At 45.7% G+C, this 21029-nt stretch overlaps 1 protein-coding gene across 1 annotated transcript in view; it reads left to right on the top strand.

The window, feature by feature from the left end:
- LOC142791911 (uncharacterized) overlaps positions 1–19419 on the top strand; it is a 29105-nt gene extending 9686 nt beyond the window's left edge. Inside the window, exons 2-8 of the mRNA XM_075885585.1 lie at positions 77–168; positions 1306–1432; positions 5395–5957; positions 9932–11743; positions 16224–16451; positions 16933–17436; positions 18234–19419. Of these exons, the coding sequence (XP_075741700.1) occupies positions 77–168; positions 1306–1432; positions 5395–5957; positions 9932–11743; positions 16224–16451; positions 16933–17436 (3326 nt within the window). The 3' untranslated portion in view covers positions 18234–19419. The remainder of the gene's footprint in view (positions 1–76; positions 169–1305; positions 1433–5394; positions 5958–9931; positions 11744–16223; positions 16452–16932; positions 17437–18233) is intronic.
- The last annotated feature ends 1610 nt before the right edge of the window (positions 19420–21029 follow it).

The following is a 21029-nucleotide window of genomic DNA, read 5'->3' as shown; positions in this document are numbered from 1 at the left end:
GAAAGGATAAGTTAATACTGGTTAAACATTTGCTTGGTTACGGACGTGTCTCTTGATCATTTTTCTTTCGTTGCAGTGCTTGATGCCATACGAAGGCATGACGATGCCTGGCTCTTCTCCATGTCCTTGGACGAGACTATGTGTCCCGGATACTTCAGCATCGTCAAGGTAAATAACTGAAACCTTGTTGCCTGGTCAGATATACCGAGCATTTCGAGCAATATGCGATGGTGGTTTAATGCCTTCATAATTACTTCAGTAGCCACAGGCGTTTTAAGATGGCTAAATATATCATTTGGGACCGTAAATCTAAGATATTAAATTAACTATCATTCAGATTACTGTAGTTGGGCGGTTATGTGAAATGAGACACTTCAAGTCATTCATGCGCAAAGGCCATTGTACCTTTGAGATTTCGAAAACGTGGATTCAAGTTGTTATTGCGAAGTATTGACGTCCACTGGATTTCAGCGGCGAAACCGGAGCAGTAACGTGGAAGAGCGCAATCACCTTATTCATCTGAGACGTCAAAAATAAGTGAGCATCGTTATATCGACTATGAAACGACTTCCTTGTGTGGGTGTGCGGGCTGCGCTTGCGATTGTAGCTCGCATGACGCACGTGCGTCAAATAACGTGCGAGAACTAAACCAGTCAAATCGTTGTCTTGAAGAGTGTTGTCATTCGATCAGATCGTCTGCTTGATCTCCTCATCGGGGCTGGTTTCTGTTTCACCATTGAACCTGTTTGAATTTCACTACACCACAATAATCACTATATAGATGCTACGTCTTCTATATCTCAAAGCTTCAATGCGTTATTCACATGAAGAATTTCAATTTTCGTTTGTGACATAACCACTAACCAAAACAAGTTAGAACATAATTACCTCAACTTCCTTATTTACAACATTAAATATTGCCCTTGATTATGTTAAAATTCGTGCCTGTACAGAAGAAGTCATTTTAAAGGCATCGTACACATATTGCATTTTCCTGATTTGGGGGGATTCGGAACGAATTTCTCGAAACACCCGGTATAAATAGAACAATATCAATGCTACGTCCGAGCAGAGGCATAGGTGGTAATGTTTGCAGGGGGGGGGGGGGGGGCGTCACGGGTGTGCCCCGCTTTCATCTAAAGTGGGGGCCGGGCAAGCAAATGGTCACTTTGCGCTATGTATGTCATGGCGAAAACATTTGGGGGGATGGGGGGAGGCACGGGCCCTGGTTTGCTACCCCCTGGCTACGTCATTTTGTCCGAGTGCTGAAAGAAAGATTTGCTCATGTCTTCTCGCACCTTGCAGGAGCCGATGGATCTCACTATGATCACCGAGCGCGTCGAGAAGGGCGCCTACTCGTGCAAAGAGGCCTTCGTTGCCGACTTCAAGAGAATGGTCGAGAACTGCGCTTTCTACAACGGACTTGAAAGCGGTGAGACTACAGTGGGGATCTTGCTGAGTATCTCACCATACGATGATGCCACTTTATAATATCTTGTCAATGAAGTTTAAAAAAAATGTCCTGAACAAAGGACTTGACAAAGACTCCAACTGACAGGAATCATCGCCTTAATTTGCGGAGAGCAAAGCAAACAGGGCGACTTTACGAGGCTGTGCAAGGTCCGGCGAGAAGTGTAAGTGCGAATTATCCCGCTGTATGTTGCTGATGGGTGCTCTCCAAAAGATCTAAAGCTGTAAACCTAACTATAAATATTCCGTCTACTTGGACGAAGAAATCACAGCGCCGACGAAAGTAAGAATTTCGCGCAATGCTCCCGTGTGAACAAGGCTTAGATTGGGTGCAATATTGTTCAAAGATTGTGAGCAATGCTCCTGTGTAGGAGGCCAAACTTTTTTACAATTATAGTTTTGCTTTGGATGGCGCTGTGTTTTCTGCGTCCCTGCCACTCCCCGGCCATGCGGGATTCCAGCAAGCTTTCGACTTATACTTGCAACAAGTGTTTTGGCTCCCTTGAGTTATGCGCTGCTTTAAACTTCATAATTAATATTGCTTCCTTCCAACAAAAGGGAAGCTAGTACAAGTACATTTTAGTGCATTGCCACGCGCTTTCCTTTTCCTATTTCTATGCCACCGCTCTATTACACGAATAACTGAATAACTGCGTAGCCTTTCTCGAGCCACGCCGGAATGCCTGGGAACCTATGTACCAGGTTATTTTAGAATTCTCCGATTGGCGAACAATTGAGCTTATTCGGGAACTATACGACTCGCTCACTGCATTCCGTGCCGACCGCTTGTGCCCTCGCGATCTCCGACGTCAGCGTAGCTCTGGCCGACCGGGCTGGCCCTACGTCATCTCCTGACGCCGATCTCCGACGACAGCGTAGCTCTGACCTACTGCGTGGACATGCCCTACGCCATCTCCTGACGCCGACAAGAGCTCTCGCAAGTGGCGCTCTTCCTCGGACTCCTGTGACCGTGTTTCCATCTTTCCTATCTCTCCTATCCGTCATATGTCCTCGCTCGCTGTCTTAGCGCATCTCTCTATATATATATACCTTTAATCATATCCTTTTAGTCCTTCCTCATCCCCATCCCTTGTGAGCTACTGTTTAGGTGTCGCACCCTGATGCAGACAGTTATGGGGCTCATTTTTCTCTTCCTTTCCCTCTTATAACCACTTCTCTCGGGAACTATAGCATGGCCGCCACCGATAACACTCGAACGTTCAATGCCGAATTCGTTAATGCCGATGCGCATAACTGCAGATCAGGTTATCAACGGTCCATGCTCTGTTCGTTATCTATCCACGTCACGTGATACCAAATTTAGTGGATGTGGAGCTAGCGAAACGGCCGCGAGCACGCCATGAGCGTGCTATGTTGTCATGTTCTTGCTTGACGCGCGTGCCAGGATCATCATGTTTGCACCAGTCATATATATCGTCATCCATTTACGCCACGTAATACCAAATGTGTTATATGTGGAGCATGCAAAACGGCTGCGAGCGCATCATGAACGGCCCAATATACTCTAATGTAGCGTTGACGCACTCGCACGCCGGGAACAGCGACGCTACGTTAACAAAACGCGAGCACTTATGTCTGACGTCAGGCGCAACCAGCGTCCGTCGGCGAGGCCCGATGGCTACCGGCGCGAAATACGACATGCTGCATTTCGCACCGATGCTGTAGAGTAACAATATTCTATGCCGAAGCGTTACCCTGATAACATTACGTCTCCCTCTTTTCGTGACGGAGGGACGCCGGATGCGCTGAAACGCGCATGCGTCAAAGCAACGCAGCGCGGCGCACGCCTTCGAGCATATGGCAGGACCAAGGAGGTTATACTAGTTTTAATATAACCTCCTTGGGCAGGACCGGTGCCTGGTCTGGCAACGCCGGCGTGACACGACGAAATGAACGCCAGTGAGCACGCGCACCGCGTCATGTCAAAATGTATTGGCACATTGACTGTGACATGTAGTCATGTTTTCATATGACACGTATCTCATGATTATTTTGTTTGCACCAGTCAGATACCTTTGTCATCTATTGACGTCACGTAAAATCGAATTTGGCATATGTGAAGCTATCGAAACGGCCGCGAGCACATCATGAGTGTGGCATGTAGTCCTGTTGTTACGTGAAACGCATGTCGTGAATATCATGTTTGGATGTGTCATTTACCTATGTCGTCCGTTCGCATCACGTAATACCGAATTTAGTACATGTGGACCTAGCGAAGGGGCCACGAGCCTATTATGAGTGTAGCATGTAGTCATGTTGTTACATGACACGCATCTCATTATTATCATGTTTGCACTAGTCACATAGCTTTGTCATTCATTGACGTAACGTAATACCAAATTTGGTATATGTGACGCTAGCGCAATGGCCGCGAGTGCATCATGAGTGTGCCATGTAGTCATGTTGTTGCATGACACGCATGTCATGATTTTTATGTTAGAGTCTGTCGCTTGTGTTTGCCATGCAATCATCTCATACTATACCAGTTTTGCAACATGCCATGCGAACGAAACCACCGCAAGAGCTGCAGGACCATTACATGTAAATCATGACATTCATGACATGCATGTCGTGATTTTCATGTTACGACTATTCAAATATGTTCTTCATAAAGTCATTTTATGCCATATCAAGCTTTGTATCGATACCATTATCGAAACAGCCAGGAGAGCTAAAAGTCGTAGCCGGATAGATAGATAGATAGATAGATAGATAGATAGATAGATAGATAGATAGATAGATAGATAGATAGATAGATAGATAGATAGATAGATAGATAGATAGATAGATAGATAGATAGATAGATAGATAGATAGATAGATAGATAGATAGATAGATAGATAGATAGATAGATAGATAGATAGATAGATAGATAGATAGATAGATAGATAGATAGATAGATAGATAGATAGATAGATAGATAGATAGATAGATAGATAGATAGATAGATAGATAGATAGATAGATAGATAGACGGACGGACGGACGGACGGACGGACGGACGGACGGACGGATGGATGGATGGATGGATGGATACGCTCAAAGTCACCGAAGTTCGCTAAGAAATGCTTCGCATTAAAAAAAAAGTTTCGTTTATAACCGGCCAATTGCTGCCTTCGTCAACATCTCGACCACATAACGATATCTTACCACCTATACCGCATCTATTGCGAGTGTCCGTGGTACGTCGCGGACACTCGTAATAGTAATATCTTGGGTTTTACATATCCAAGCCACGACATCATCATGAGAGACGCCGTAGTGGAGGGCTCCGCTAATTTCGACCATCTGCCGTTCTTTAACATGCATTGGACAAAGACACTGCAGTGTCTTTTTTGTTGCGTTATAGGTGGTATGACGGAGTAGCAACATGTCCAAGCTCATGTTATTCCTTGCATAAATATAATTAAATAGGTTTCAAAGCCCACAGGCAACGCAACGGCAGCATAAAGAATTTAAACGTAATAAGGGCCACAGTGACCAAGTGCAAAGCATTGAAACAAAGGAACTTAGAGGGGTCCTGTAAGCATGTGTATTAAGTAATACATAACAAGTATATGCAAATTTTCTGACTATGCAGATCCGATGACTCAAATAGAACACGTTTTTAACGAAATGCTTGCTAATGCAGTCATCACGTCTGATATCACGTGAACAGCAGACTATCGATGTCTGGAAGAAGGGCATTGAGACCTATGGCACTAGCGGAAGTACCTCTTGCCATGCTATGGGCATAGCCAGCGCACGGCATTTCTATCGAGCGGTCCCGTTTTGAAATTGCATCGAACGGACAAGAATGAAATAAAAATGTCTTTCATATTTTTCTTTTATAACCGCTGACCTTCAGTGTTTCTTTTTTTTTCAATAAATGAACTGATCGTCATCCTCATCACCCTAATCGCAGAGATCGCCACCAAGGGCTACCGCTTGTGGGTGGTCATGCTGGATGCCCTACACACTGCCTGCTTCGACAACGACGAGGAGAAGCAGAGAAGGCAATCATCACCATCGACGTCGTCGTCATCATCATCAAGCCAATCCCCCAAAGTGAGCCAATCACGCCGGAGTTCAAGCAGTGAAAGCAGAGACGTCCCTCTCGATGCGGACGCCGCGTGCTCACCGGCCTCGAGAGACTGCGTTCCTGGTCACGTGAGAGCGCCCAGAGCGAACGACAGCGAGAACCGTTTGGTCACGCGCAGGATGGTGAAGACTCGGAGTGCAAGCAGGAAGGCGACACGAAGGAAGAGCAGCCTTCCCAGAGTTCAGGAGGGCGTGTCCGGGGGCGATGACGGCGACAACGAGGACTTCGCGGAGCCACGAGTCAAGAGGAAGAGAGGACGACCGTCCAAGGCGACCAGGACGCAAAGCTGGAGGCGTCCCACGTCGAAAGCGACCTCCCGAACGCGACCGGTCGTCAAGAATTCCGCGCTTGAGGCCCTCTCAAGGGCCACGCGCAAGGCTCTCGAGGTGAGTGTGGTTACACACATTGTTACAATAATAATGACAGTACGAAAAGCTTTTATGCGCGAAGCACGCTAGGGCCGAGCATTGTTCGCCGCCATGTCCGTCACGGGGAGATTCGAGGATGTGAGACACAAAACAAAATGATTTACCAATGGACTATACTTGGGAACAGCTACTCTTGGCAACGCGGCGAAGGCTACAAAGCCAAATCACGCGTATCTTGACGCTAATATGAATGTAGTCTTACGATCGTGTCTTTATTTTCAACCTGAGACATGAAGAATACAGCCTTCATTTTTGGCACGTCGCTTTTCGGCTCAGAGACGCAGCTCACAGCAGTAGAATATTCGTATGTCTTTTCATTTATTCATTCCCACTGGGCGTTTTTGAACTCGCGAAAAAGCCCTGCCTTTTACGAGTACCTCGAACGCCAAGCGGCGTCTGCGTCGATGTGAAACGCTTGTCGCGCACAGCCATCATTCCGCACAACGGTACGGAACGCATGACATAACGGACTACTTCGCATAGTATTGAGCATGTGCCGAAGCTCCGCCCCTGTAGCTTTCCCTTCATTGCAAAGAAAAGTTGTCTGCGAGTACAGTATCAAAAATAATTGTGTCGGAACAGCATAAAACACCTACGGGCACAAACATTTTATACTGGTCAACAACTTCAACGTACACATCATAAACCTTATGACTGAGCTTTGTCGTCGACTCTTTATTTTATTTTTATTTCAAGCATACTGCCAATCTGAATGGGGATTCTTGCAGGAAGGGTATACATAAAATGAAGATATACAAAAGTGAGCATTTCAGAGCAAACGATTTGGAACAAATATAAGCAAGTTTAACGTAAAATCATTTAGCAAACACACATGGTAAGCGGAAAGAATGCATTTATACAGTTACAAAGAACGCGCCATGAAAAATAAACGGACCATGTCACTCAATATACATATATGGGGCAACGCTCGGGTAACATATGGAGTAACATATGTTAGACACAAAAAAATTACCAATAGGATAACATCAGTCACAATTGTCTCGAACTAATATAAAACACTTTCAAGCACAAACCCTTTATACTAAACAGCAACTTGAACGCAGACATCAATGGCATTAGGAAACTAGCTTCGCCCACTCGTCATCATCAACTTCGCCAATATACGTGACTTTTCTATTGAGTTCAGAAAGTTACCAAAATTATGATAATGGATCGTGCTGTGAGTGATGTCTGCCACTATGGGATAGGCTTCATTTTAGTATATTCATCAACGTGGACAAGGTGTCCACCGAGTGTATAAGCTAGGCAAGATCGCACAAGTATTCTAGTGCCGAAGTGCACTAGATACTTCTCTAAGCACATGGTGCGCTACCCATTTCCTTATTGGCCATTGCAACTACGTATTTTTGTGCTATTCTTACTATGTAGAAAACAGCGACCTGAAAGTGTTTTACGTATCTTGCAATAAAACCCAAGTCCAAGGTGAACACGATGCCGTTTAAGGAAGCTTTTTCTTATTCTCTGTAGAGCTTGTTTACATATCACTATTTCCACAAACACGCGCACAGTCGCACACGCCAACTCTCACGTTTCTTGATGTACAATGGGGAAAATATATTCGGAAACGAAAGATGCCGAATGTGGCTAAGAATATGCAATTTTTGCACGCGAATTTCATTAGGCTGTCAAGCATATAGCTGAGGTTAGCTTGTTCATGGACACAACCTCGTTTTCCCAGTTCGACCTAAGTCACCAGCATTTCTGGAAGTGACTTTCTGGAATGCCGACGTTGATAAAAACAAACTTGTTACAAAGCCTTAGGGTAGATAAAATGGTAGGGAAGACATACATGGTCCAAAAGGCAACGTTTTGACTTTGCCGGCCTCTCTCGCTGATGCAGGAACTAATTTTTCTAGTTTCTTTTTTCCAGCAACAAGCTTTGGTTGTTGTTTACGTTTTCATGTGTAAAAGTTGATGATTGCTCCCAGCGTTCACGCGAGAAAAATTACGCGGCCGGTGTCAGTGTGTTCGTGACCCGTCATAAAGGGGCGAAATTGTGTTTCAAACTTTCGGATCCGTGCATGAAGCTGCTACTGCGTCCCTACAGCAGCAAAAATATTTATTTTGTTACTTCACACTACGAGCTGCATAACACCAAAAGTTTAGTTCGTTTGGTGCCCGGGGACAAAGCGAATTTTTTTTTATTTTAGCATGTGAGAGCGGCAGAACGTGACAATAAGGCATCTAATTGCCTTAGAAAGTGTTGAATATTTTTACAAATAACTTCCACTCATTATATATTATATTTAGTTGTTCATGGGGGTTTGAACCTACAAGAGAAAATCACATACAGTTTCTTCCTGGGAGGAAAATGACACGGAAAAGCACTGATTGCCGTTCAGGACGTGAATTCCTCCATCCGCGCCACATTCCGGTTTTCTCGTGTTCCCAAGGTTGCTCTCAAGAGATGCGTAAAAAAATGGTGGAATCTCCAAGTCATATCATTTGCTAACTAGTCTTGAGATTCATTTTTAACGATGCTTCTCCAATACCCCAATTAAAAAAAAGAAGCACCAAAAATTTCAATCTGACACAATTCATTGTATCACAAAGCCCAGCGGTCAAAGTTAAAAAGCATAAAAGGCCTCAGCAGTTATGCATCAAGACGTCAAAAATAGGTGACGAAGTTACGTCCTAGCATAGGTAGCCTCCAATTGTTGAATAGTTCAGTGAGGTGCAATCGTTCAACAAGAGACAACACTAGTACAAAGACTGCTGGTGCTTCATCTGCAATGAGTTTCGGAGCAACTCAACACCGCGTTCTCTTTAGATTCAATGTGGGGTCCAAGGACTGTGCTCTTTAGGACTGCGAAAGTGGCCACAGAGTAAATTTCATATCTTTCTACTGCGAAAACGGAATTTTTTTTTTCGCACTGTCTTGTTTTGCCCCACGCAGCATATCGTTTTGCCCCGCAGATTTGGACGAAATGAGACATCTGGAGCATTCCTTATTCATTTTTAAAATAATGTTCTGAACGGTGGCAACATGGCAATATTTATGTAGCCCATACCTTGTACCCCAAAGAAAGCTTCTTGAATTGTAAGGAGTGGATTAAAAACAAGCATTCAATATTTTAAACTTTTCTTGCACATTCCCCCCCCCCCTATCCTACAATTCACCTGATTTATTATTTTATTTTTCTTTGCGCATTAATTTAAAACGATTATTTACCATGTGCAGTCATTTTCTTAAGTTGGTGGGTATTAATGTAACCATAAATCGCGATAGGAATTTTCAAGTGAACGTGAGAAACGACCTTTTCATGGACGCCCTTCATATTTTTTACGCAGCTCTATACATAATACTTGCCTCGTACGTCCCACGCTAGTAATAGAGAGTTTTAGTACTGCGGAATGGTGCTACGTACGCATCACGCAAGCGCCTTGCGTTACGTGGCGTCGTTTGCCACTAATCGACTTTTAGTACGCCGTAGTACCCGCGTACGTAACGAGCGAGAAGCGTGTTGCGCCATCTGGTAGATCAAAATTGAAGCACGTGTTGTTGACAGCCAATGTGAGCCAATCCAAGTGTTATAGGCAGATTATGGCCATATTTTAAGCCACAGAGCCAATCGGTGCTTGCCTTTGATGCCGCCATTTTGCAAAACGATGTCTCGCGCTGTCGCGAACTTGTTCGGAGCGGCGCGATCACCTCATACGTACGCACGCACGCATCTCATGCGTGCGTACGTAGCGGCTGCGTACGTAATGCGATACGTGCGCGTTGCGGTCTGCGCACTACGCAGAACATGGCGTCCTTACGTACGCAACGCCGCCACGTACGCAGCGTACGCAGTACTAAAACTCTCTAATAAACGCAAGCAGTGCAGAACTCACAGCGCCGGCGCATCTTTCCATTAGTAAACTGCATGCGCTGATACCTGTTGATCTCTCGTTTGCACGCTTTGCAGGATTCGGCCGATTTGACCTACGACATCTGCCGCATGAGCGGTGAATACGAGGTGAGCAGCGACGTGGCCGGTTACTATCCGGACCTCAACATCGCCGGCACGCACAGCCATCCTTCTGACCTGCTGGCAAGGTTCCGAGGCTCACCGGAGAACAGCGGCGGGTACACAGTCGCCGAATCACCGGAAGTGACAGCGCAATGTAGTACGAACGTCGAGAGCAATGGCCAACCGGATGAACCAATCAATGACAATCATGACGGTAGAGCGAGTAGGGAACGAGCAGATGGTCCCGACGACGAGTCGAACTCTGACACAGACCACAGTCGGGACTCGAGTACTCCTTCGGTGAAAGAGGGACGTGACGCGGAGGACACGGACACTGCTTCTTCGGATGACAGTCTAGCGAAAGCTTCAGTTCGAGTTGTGGAAGGTACCGCCATTGAACGCAGTGTAAGCGGCATCGGCGGCAATGCTGAATCTGAGCATCGAGCGACTGACACTTCTCGAGAGGGCACGAAAGACGGGGCGACGCAACAGGCCGAACACTCTCCCTCTATCACGGTGTCACCTAACACTGTACCACTGGGCACAACAGCGACGAGCAGCCCATTCACTAGCAACAATAGACAACATCCTTACATTCAGACGTCACTCGCAATGCCTCCGAGGTGTCGTTCGGTGCCTCCTCTCCACTTGGTTCCTGTCAACGTGCTGCCCGCAACGAGAGACCCCCGCTCTTCCATTTCCAGTGGCCCCAGCGACAGTGACTCATGTGCCACGGCCAGCGCGGAGCCTGCCCAAGAGGTTCTTCGTTCGGCTGCTTCCTTGGAGAACCAAGAAGAAAGACCCAGCCTCGCCGAGAGTGGAGAAGGTGACGCTTGTCAGCCGACGGCTAAGCCGGACGAAGAGCCCGAAATGCGGGAAAAGGGCGCCTCCACGCCAGTGCCTATAGCAGACAGTGAAACAGAAGCGACAAGTGAGCGTGACTCCGATATCCTTTGCCAGGTCCTTGACGAATGCAGTGATCCTACCGCCAGCAGCAACCACGCTTCTGCCACCGCTACGGATACCGGAGCGAATCAACAGACCCCCGGGATGCTGTCGGAAACGAGCGAAGGTGCCGTATCGGAGGCGTTGGACAGCCAGGAAACGACTCGAGAACAGGCAGGCGCATTGCTTCCCGCCGGCAACGTTTCTTCCGGACACATGCAGGCTAGGGAACGATGGATTACCAAGCTTCAGGGCGATCTGCAGGGAGCAGAACAAGAGTTTTACTGCACTCTGGACAGTCCCAAGTCAAGCTTCAGCTTTTCCTCGGGATATCTGAGCGAAGATGCCTTGTCACCATCCATGAGGTATCACAACAGCTCAAGTCCGCTTCCGCAGCTGTCTCCGTCACGCCTGTCCCCGCTTCTGCCAACGTCGTGTCAACCACCCCAGAAAGAGACGCCCCCCGTGATGGCGGCGGAACCTACGCCACCACCGAGTGTGCAAGCAGCAGCTGATTCGCCGCCAGTTGAAGAGGTTCCGACGACAGACGCGGTTTCCGCATCGGTTTCAGCTCGCCCATGCTCTGCGTCGGACCAGCCTCTGCGTCCTGAGCAAACGACGCAGCCACCGTCACCGCCGTTTGGTGCACCGACGCCACTACAGAAGATGTCCGCCTTAGTCGCCGACATACCATGTATCAGCAAGGTGTACGACGGTACCAGCTTTCCATCTCCGTTTGCGCCACCCACTACGTCTGCCAGCGCTACTAGCGGTGGAAGTGGAGCTCGCCGTCGAGACGGCAGAGACGGCACGGCATTTAAAGTAAGTTCAGCGTCGAGTTCGCATACTGATGGCGTTCAAAACTACAAAATTTTAGTGAAATGTGTTTCTGACAGTACATCGTCGGAACTTCTTAGGTTGACATGGGTAAAGGGAACACAGGGACGGGGATGATAGTGGCGTTTATTTTCTCGCTCCTTTGTTGCTTACGCTTCTTCTAGCTGATACTGAAACCATGACGAAGGTCAACGTTACTCGTACACACATAGACGAAGCATTGTGTCAATAATGGGCGGGTATCCGGTAATACTTAGGCACCTACATCATGTTCTTTTTGCGCATATAGCATCGTCTTTCCTTCCAAGTACATCTTAAAATGTCACACAGAACCGAGAAACGACTGCAGTTTTTTCAGTGCATTTAAAACCATTATTAAAACGTCAGAGAGGTGTGGTAATCAAACTAAGAAGTTCGTCGGTTCGTAGACGTAAAGTATACAATCAGTTAACGCAGGATAGGATGAAATTAGAAGACATAGGAGAGGCCTTCTTCCAACAGTTCACATTATATATTGTAGATTTTTAGCTGACGCTGTTTCTCTTGCGGCATGTAAACAAGGAGCACGAACGGATCTTTGAAAACTCGAGGATTTATTTATATAAAGAAATACAAGCATGAATGTAACTCTGCAACTTCTTGAAGATATTGCTGTGCGTGTGTATCTCTATCTCTCATACATTATATTCAATAAGCTTCTAAAGAGAATATAATCAATGCGAGCTAAATTACGCCACAAAAAATAATAATCATGTCTGGACACTCGCTTCAGTGACGCACTCTTTAATATCTTCAGTATTGGTTGATCACTGTGATATTCATCGTGGATAACCATATGGCGTGATTGTTTTTTTGTTTTTTTTTTGACGTGGTTTATGGAATAGGCGGGAAGTAGCTGTGAAGATTTAGTTACTTAAATATCTTGTGTATTATTATTATTTATAAGTAGTGCTGTAACACACTCTCTAACAATATTGGAAAGCTGGACCAGGCTTCAATGTTTACAAGTAAATTTTCAGCACATTTGATCCCTTGCATTCTCTCTCTCTCTCTCTCTCTCTCTCTCTCTCTCTCTCTCGTTCTTTTATTGATAGCACTAATATTTCTGGTGATATATGGGAACGAAAAGTACAAAACCGTAACGTTCACCAGGAATTCGTGTTGTTTTTGCTTGACCCTGAAAAACCTACTATAAAAAACCACCACCCAAGTTTATACAAATGTTTAACGAGTGAAGCTGAAACTAACACCCCTGGTGTTTATTACTGGGTTAATATCATTGGCTCAACTGTCTTCCTCAATCATTGCTTACGTCTGTTGCGAAATATCGATTCGTGTCGGCCACCCACGTGTTCCGGTTTTCACATTTAGTGGAGCAGAAGGTTGCCAATGGGAGTTTCTGTGACGTATACGAACTAGGGCTGGTTGCGCACATAGGAGGGACGAAATTTAACGCGATAACGTTTGAATACTTGCTTTGCAGAAATTGCAGTGTAGGCGTCGGTGCCGGTAGTTGTGAGTAAAAAAATGTTTTTGTGGTTAGCGAAAATTTGAGATAGATGCAAATAAATAAATATTCCGGCTGCGGCGGCTGCATTTCCGATGGAGGCGGAAATGTTGTAGGCCCGTGTGCTCAGATTTGGGTGCACGTTAAAGAACCCCAGGTGGTCAAACTTTTCGGAGCCTTCCACTAGGCGCCTCTCATAATCATATGGTGTTTTTGGGACGTTAAACCCCACATATCAATCAAATCAATCAATCAAATAAATAAATAAATAAAAATTAGAGGACGCTTGACATTCGCCTTCGAGAGTAGGTTGCGATCGGGCTTCGTACGCATGCATCGCCTTCTGAACTGCTAGCCTGCTTCGGTTCACGGTGAATGCCTCAACCGTGGCGTAAGCCTCAACCTGCCTCAACCATGGGGTTCGATCCCCGGTGAAACTCGGAATTTGTTTGTACTTATTTTATTAGAATCGCTCTCGATTTTTCGATCACAGACGTGATGGTGGTCTTTCGACCACAACCAACCACGCCGACGCCGCAAATTCTTCGAAACCAGCTCTTCAGTGCTATCGTATTAAAATGTACGGCTCGGGTGGGAACTGAACCCTGGCCTTCGGCGTCGCAAGTATGTGTCGCACCACACAACCACGCCATTACAAACTACTTCGAAAAAAGAAAGATGTGTTATGTAGTGCGATGAGTATCTCAACACACGCAACATTGCGTCAAAAATAAGTTGCACGAAAAGTAGCTTGTTTAAATACCTGCACACGACTAAGCACTCGGCCATAATTGAGCATCGGCAGGAGCAACAGCATCAACAAAGTAGCCGGATCAGCAGGTCCGCGCATTGCCTTACGGATCTGTTTGATCTATAGGTATACTTTGCGAATAGGTATTACGTTGTAGTGAGCTGTTCACGACTGTATCTGCGATAGGCGCTGAACGATAGCTTTGAAGGGCCTATGTTACGCATACAGATGTGTTTTTCCTCTAGGCACGGCTCCGGTATCCACCTAGAGGCGAAGCTATAGGCTATAGTCATCAAGAAGCTGATGCAAGCGGGGCCCCACCTGTATCGCGTACTACAGTTGAAGGAGAAGCTCGAGTACACCAAGCTGTTTGCTTTCGCCTACAGCCATATACTGCTTGCTGTATATTAAAAGTGATCAACGCCTTCACATATTGAATATGTTGAATTTCGCAGGTGTCGAAGCGGCCTCTTGAGCAAGATGTTAACCCCGAATAACCTCCACAAGCACGTGGCTCCACCGTCTGTAAATCGGGCTATCCAGCTCTGCTACCCTGTTTTCCTGAATGTCAGTTATCACTGGCTTTCACTATTGAACTCTGCCTCTCCCTGTTCTCTGGATGTGCTTCTGTTTTCTTTTCATTCATTCCACTGCCCACACACCTATCTCGTATTCCTTCACCTAGCCATGTCTCGCTCTCCGTCTTTCTTTATAAACATACTGATACTTCATGGCTAGAACAGAGTGAATCTTTTAAAAACTTCAATATCTTTAGAAGAGGCCCTGGGACAATTGTTTTAGTTGTGATTCAGACAACATAAGCCGTTAGGAAAGAAAGCGAAAGTGACGGAGAAGAAAACCATTTTCCACGCGGAATCTTCGTATCTATACAATTCCTTGTTCACGACACCCGCCTGTTCTATTACGAACAGTTCTCATCCGGTAAGATTGTCGACACTAAATAGCCCAGAAGATGATGGCGAAGCTCGCGAGATTCGTCACGCTGAAGTAGCATATTGCGAGCAAACACTGAAAAAAAATTCACTTCACTCTCGGCCGATCCCTGGGCATTGGGTATGAGCCATGAAAAGAGGTGAAGAAGTAACAGCCCCGTATCCCCCGCGCTGCCCTGTGATTTGTCTTCGCCGCATCATAATATGTAATGCGGAGAAGGTTATTTGTCTTTGTTTGCTCGTTTGTGTTCGCACTTATGTCCGTATGTGTGCGCACTTATAATAATACTCTACGGCCATGAAAATTCTATTATTATAAGCGATAGTTTCTATAAACGCATTGCGCGAAAAACATGAATGCAAAAGAACGCCAGGCTTATTCCGAGAATACTGTATTATTGGATGTGCTATGCCATCAGTTATTAGGGTAATTACGTTAAGTATAACAAGGCTGCGAACTTTTTTCGCACGAGGTCGAAAATTCGTACGCTTTCAAGGTACTGTCACATGCTTTATAGAGCCAATGCACGAGAATATCTGAAGTTTCGAGCAATCGAACTCTTCAAAGCCTCGCCATTTTATCCAAATTGCATCTCCGAAAGGGCAATAACAAGAGCCACCACCGCTCTCAACCTCCCACGCTAATGCGCTGTTTAGAAATAACCTTTACCTCAGTGCTTATGCACTGTGCGGTGAAGAATATTGCAAATGCTGGGTGACTTGGGGGCTTGGGGTGGGGGTTCAGGAGCTTGAATTTCTCATTTTGTTGTTCTTTCTTTTCAAGAACATTGCTTTTCATAACCTTTCGCCATACTCAACTGCCAGAATTGATTGCTATAAGCAAAATTTCGGTATGCGGGCATTGTTGTAATCAGGTTATTCACTGTAGAAAACATACTAAAGTTGACGGTACAGCAGCTTCTGATTGTTATAGCCGATATATTGTTAAAACCGGTATCGCTATAAGTGCGTTCTATACGTGCTTAACATGAAAAGTTTATTGGAATTGGGAAAAACAGTTGAATACGCGACTCTTCCCACTTCCCCACTCCAGACCCCTTATGGCGTAAAAACAAAGCCGGGAGGAGGGCGAATAGGGGCAGCAACGCTCGTGATGGTCGAGGAAACACGCATTTACTCTATTTCTTGGGCGTTTTAGCATGTGCGCTTGATAAAATAGGCAACATGAATTCAGGTACTTATATTTCAGCCCCCTCCAAACTCTTACAGCTCATACTTTCTGTTTCCTTGCAGCCCACGTATTCGAACGCGGGCCACGCCTTTGCAGGCCTGCGACTGACGTCGTCATCTTTCCCCATCGCTCGTCCCGTACCGACGCAGCCGCACCCCACGAGTGCCCCAAGGCAACCCTGTGCACAGGAGCCCATAGCGTACTTTGTACCTGCGGCCAGACACTTTCAGCCCGTCCCCGTGCCACAGGTGGCACGTATGCCGGTTGAAAGTGCACCCGCTGCTTACGATGTGAGTAGTCGAGGCTTCCTGTATTGCTGCACTTCATGCCGTAGTAAAGGACTAAATAACCTTGAAAAAGAAAAGTAAAAAAATACGTAGCGTGTACATCAACGTCGACAAACCATGGCAATGTATTGTCTTGACTGATTTGGCTTAATACAGCTGCACTAAAAGTGCGGTTATTGTCAGTCATGCTGATTGGAAAGCAGTTTTTTTTTTGTTTACATGCGAGTTTTACAGATCCTGAAATATTCACGCGTATTCGCGCGAGGAATGTAAAAGTTAAACCTATTCGTGGTGTATTCAAGAAGTACAAACGCATCAAACGTATATATGCCAACATTTAGGAAGTATCCGTTAGCACAGTAGGTTTGGGAAACCACTTACTGCTATTCCTAATGTTAGTGCTTCGCTATATGCCGATCCTTACTTCAATCATAATGCCCATTTCATGGCACATGTTTGTTTTGTTTTTACCGTGTGCTTTTAGTGGCCCAGTGGCATGGGCGTACCGCTGCAGTGGGGTGTGCCGCGCATCATCTACTACCCTGCCGAGTTGCCCGGCCACGTTCCACAAGCGCTCTTTCTGCCGGACCTGAGTCCCGAAGCGCAGCGCAGCGCCCTCACCAGCGCCCCGTGGCTCAGGCGGCAGCGCGCGCCAGACTACAACTACCAACTCCATCAGCAACAGCAGCAGCATGGGGCGACCGCTCTGGTCCAGTCGGCGCCCCACGTTTCCCACTTGACCGGCGGTGCGCGCGCCACTAATAGCGTCACGTTCACGACGGCGCCAACGTCGGCCACGCAGACGTCTTCGTCTGCGCAGAAGGCAAGAACATCGGTGGTACGTGGCGCAGCCTCGATGACGTGGCAGCAGCAGCACCATCCGCAGCGCGCTTACGCAACGCACTACCAGATGGCACAGCCTCTAATGGTGACGTCCGCAGGACAGCTGCATCCCCTGGCGGAGGCGCTGTACCGGCAGGAACCATAAGTAAGGGGCCCCTTTGTTGAGCATGCACAAAGATCCACTTTTAGTTTCCGTCTTACAGCAGCTATGACAGCCCAGACACCAATCCTAAACTATAGCTTTTTCTATTGAACTCTTCAGTTGGACTACTGTAATCAGCGACACAGCTTTCCGATTGAACTTTCACTTGGAAGTAAGCGATTGTCCCTGTCTATTCTGTCCGTATCTAATATAATAACAATAATGAATCACCAACTCACCCAATCAACCATTTTGACAAGACTATAATCAGACTTGTCGCTATATTCACATGAGTAACTTGGGAGAATAAATAAACATTGCTCAAGAAGTACGTTGGTTTGGGCTAGTTGCTTCATAGTGCTCACATAGAAAGGGCAGCGCGAAAACTCGGGAAAAAGAAAAACAGAAGACAGAGCGCTGTCTCTGTCTCTCTGTCCTTCTTTTTCCCGAGTTTTTGCGCTGCCCTTTCTATGTGAGCAAACATTGCTCGTGCATTCGATATATAATTTAATGACAAGATAATGCAAGAACTTTTTCATGGTTTCTTGCCATTCTTTTCTCAAAAAGTTTAGTTTTTTTTTTTACTTTGTCGTAAAGATGGAGCAGGATTTCCCACGTACATGTCGTTGTAGACTGGTTGTTTCATAGCTAAAAAAAACAACGTACTAAACATGGAACAAGGGCTGAAATAGGGTCACTGTCCTCTTTCTTTCTGCACATGCTTCCTTTATTTCCTTCATTTTGAGCGGTACGTTTCTCTTTTTTGTGACACGATCACATTTCTTTTTGCTGTGTTTTAGGTATCAAACACTTGGTGAAGCCGCCGGAAGAACAAGGAACAATGCTCCTCGTTGCATCACAACCTTCAGGAAAGTGTATGAACGGACTACACTTGAGCTAGCAGTGACACACTATCAGCAGCGCATCGTGGTGCCAGAGCATACTTCAAATGATCGTGCACACAACTCGGCCTCGTACTCAGAAACAAACACCTGTGCATCAAAGACGCAGAACTGGCTGCGATAACGGGGCACTTATTCCAAAGCGGAGATTTCCGTCCTGCTCCGCCCGAAACGTCGTTCATGGCAGAACTTCGAAACCATCCAATACGCTGGTATACTGACGATACCAAAAGATCATTCGTCATCTGTGTCTGCGAGCAAGTCTTGGTCGCTACGAAAGAGCACGCGTGAATTCGAAACATCCGGGAATTTCTCTGTGAACGCATGTAAAATGCAACTTGGAAATGAAGTTTCTTCGTACCTTTCTGCTACGTAATCAGCGACTAAGGTTCAAAGGTTTCCTTCTTCAAGTGAATGCAAAGGATGCATTCGTTACCCGGTCCGGTTCTTTATATTAACGTATTTGTGAACTGAATAGGATTGGACAAATCTTTAGGCAGGCAACAGTGGTGTGAGCGAAACATGGACTTCACGTACGCGCCAGCATTAACAGAAGGCCGGTGCGTGCGACTGTGTGTGTGCGTGTGTGTGTTAGCGCGTACGTTCTTCCCACTGGAACACTGCGAAAGAAAGGACACAAGAACTTGTGACTGTACCATGGACAACAGTGGCACGTCATCCGAAACTTTAGAACTGTGCACGTGGCTTAGTTTGATACGGGCAAAGAGAGCACGCTAACAGAACCTACTAAGGAAGAATAATGTGTCGACTGTTCTCAGCTTAGCGCGCTTCTTGCAAAGATATACAAAGGCCAAAAAGAAAAGAAGCAAGGGAACACATGGAAATTGAACTTTTTTTTTTCTGCTTGGTGACACTACCTTTCAAACATATATACCCAGTATATATGGCACAGATGCGCCAATTCTAGTGCGGTTAGAGATGACCTTGGCATCGGCTTTGGAAAAGCTTACAATGACCCAATATCAGTCGTTAACGAAACAGATTAAATCTATGCATTATAAGGGTTATTGTATTGTATATACGTATTCTGCAGTTTAATGCCAATAAAGTATCTTGTAAAATATTTTGTTTGTACTCATTTTCGTCAAAGTTCATACCGCATTGTAACGAGTGGACTACTCACCAATAGAGTGGCATGCCTGACCAATTTCCTTAAATTCTAAACTTCAAGACCGCTTTTCTCCAGCAGCAAGGTAGGACAGTGCACTGAACAATAAAAATGGACCAGGACGAAATCAATGCTTTGCAAACTGACTCCAGCGCCACTGATTAATCTACATTGCATTCGTGAATTAAAGGACCTTGATATATATTGCATGCTCCTTCAATCCGATTGGTTTCATATTTGACCATATTCATTTTGTTTAACTGCATGGAGCCCACAGCACCAATAAACTTCCACGAATGAACATCTGCAACGAAAGTTTTAGTCGAAACGCTCTGGTGGTATGTTGAAGCAAGCTTTTTAACGTCAATCTTTTTTTTTTTGGAATCATTTACCTCCATCACCAAGCGCAATTTTGCGAAATCGATACCGCGATGAGGTGAGAGCCAACAGTAGCACAGATATTCTACGTATGGCGTCATTTCTTAGCTATTTGTCGCCGACGTGGCTACAAGTGCGTTGGCGTTGCAATTAGGGTCATCCAGAACAGCGATTAGGGAATACATAAACTGCTCGATGGCATGGACATGCTAAACTTTATAAAGAAAAACCAATACTTACAAGTAGTCATTTTTTCAGATTTTTATTGTGAACATGTGTGGTAAGGGTTTTCTGACTTACATTAGCGGAGGAGTTGCCTAGCTTTGCTTTCAAACGATGTGCACCTCGAGATGTATTTCATTCAACCTGAAACAATTTTGCTGTTCCGGCCTTTTGAATTGTGTGGAGGAAGAAAAAGAGCGAATACGTATTGATGATGGTGGTCAAAGCGCGTGTGAAACTTCTTTGCGATGCGCTATTGAGAGACATCTTGCGCATCTTATAGTTACCCCTCACCACATTCGTTCTCTCACATTTAGGTACGAAATACCTCAGGATCTCGGTTTTTCGTCATTTAATGTCTTCATTATTTGCCATATAGTCATGGTCCATTACATGACGGGTATGCACCACAACAAAATTGGTAATAGCTCACTACTCAGCACCTGTCCACTGAAAATGGAGGCAACAGTTAGTTCAACAAACAGCCGACGACGTTAGTGGCCGTACGGAACAGATATCGGGCATGTCGGAAAAAAGAAAACACAGAAAAATAACAAGCACTTCAGGGGAATGCTGCGTTCTGACATAGTTCTCCAAAGATGCAAGTGGAGCGGAAACACTCTTCTCTGCATGCCCTGTTTCAGGCTTTGCGCCGCTATAGTGTATCATCAGAAAAATTTCTCAAAATCCTTCATGCTACACCCCTGTCCTACGCTTTCCATTAAAAAGAATGAAGCAGAAACAGCCTTCTATATAGGTGCTTCACTCTTACTTTGTTTTTGTTTTGTTTTTTCACGGGGCACACAGACTATATCATAACAGTGGCCTCCTTTGAAACCAGATAGGCATGAATCAGAGTTATAAGTTTGACCAAATACTCAAAAACTCGGATAAAAAATTGGCGTTGCATCTGCGTGCCTATCTTCAAATGTCGAATCAGCAAATTCTCCTGTCTGCAAATGTCT

Source organism: Rhipicephalus microplus, chromosome 2, assembly GCF_043290135.1.
Source record: "Rhipicephalus microplus isolate Deutch F79 chromosome 2, USDA_Rmic, whole genome shotgun sequence".
Taxonomy (NCBI): Eukaryota; Metazoa; Arthropoda; class Arachnida; order Ixodida; family Ixodidae; genus Rhipicephalus; species Rhipicephalus microplus.
This window is presented reverse-complemented; position numbering and strand designations above follow the sequence as displayed.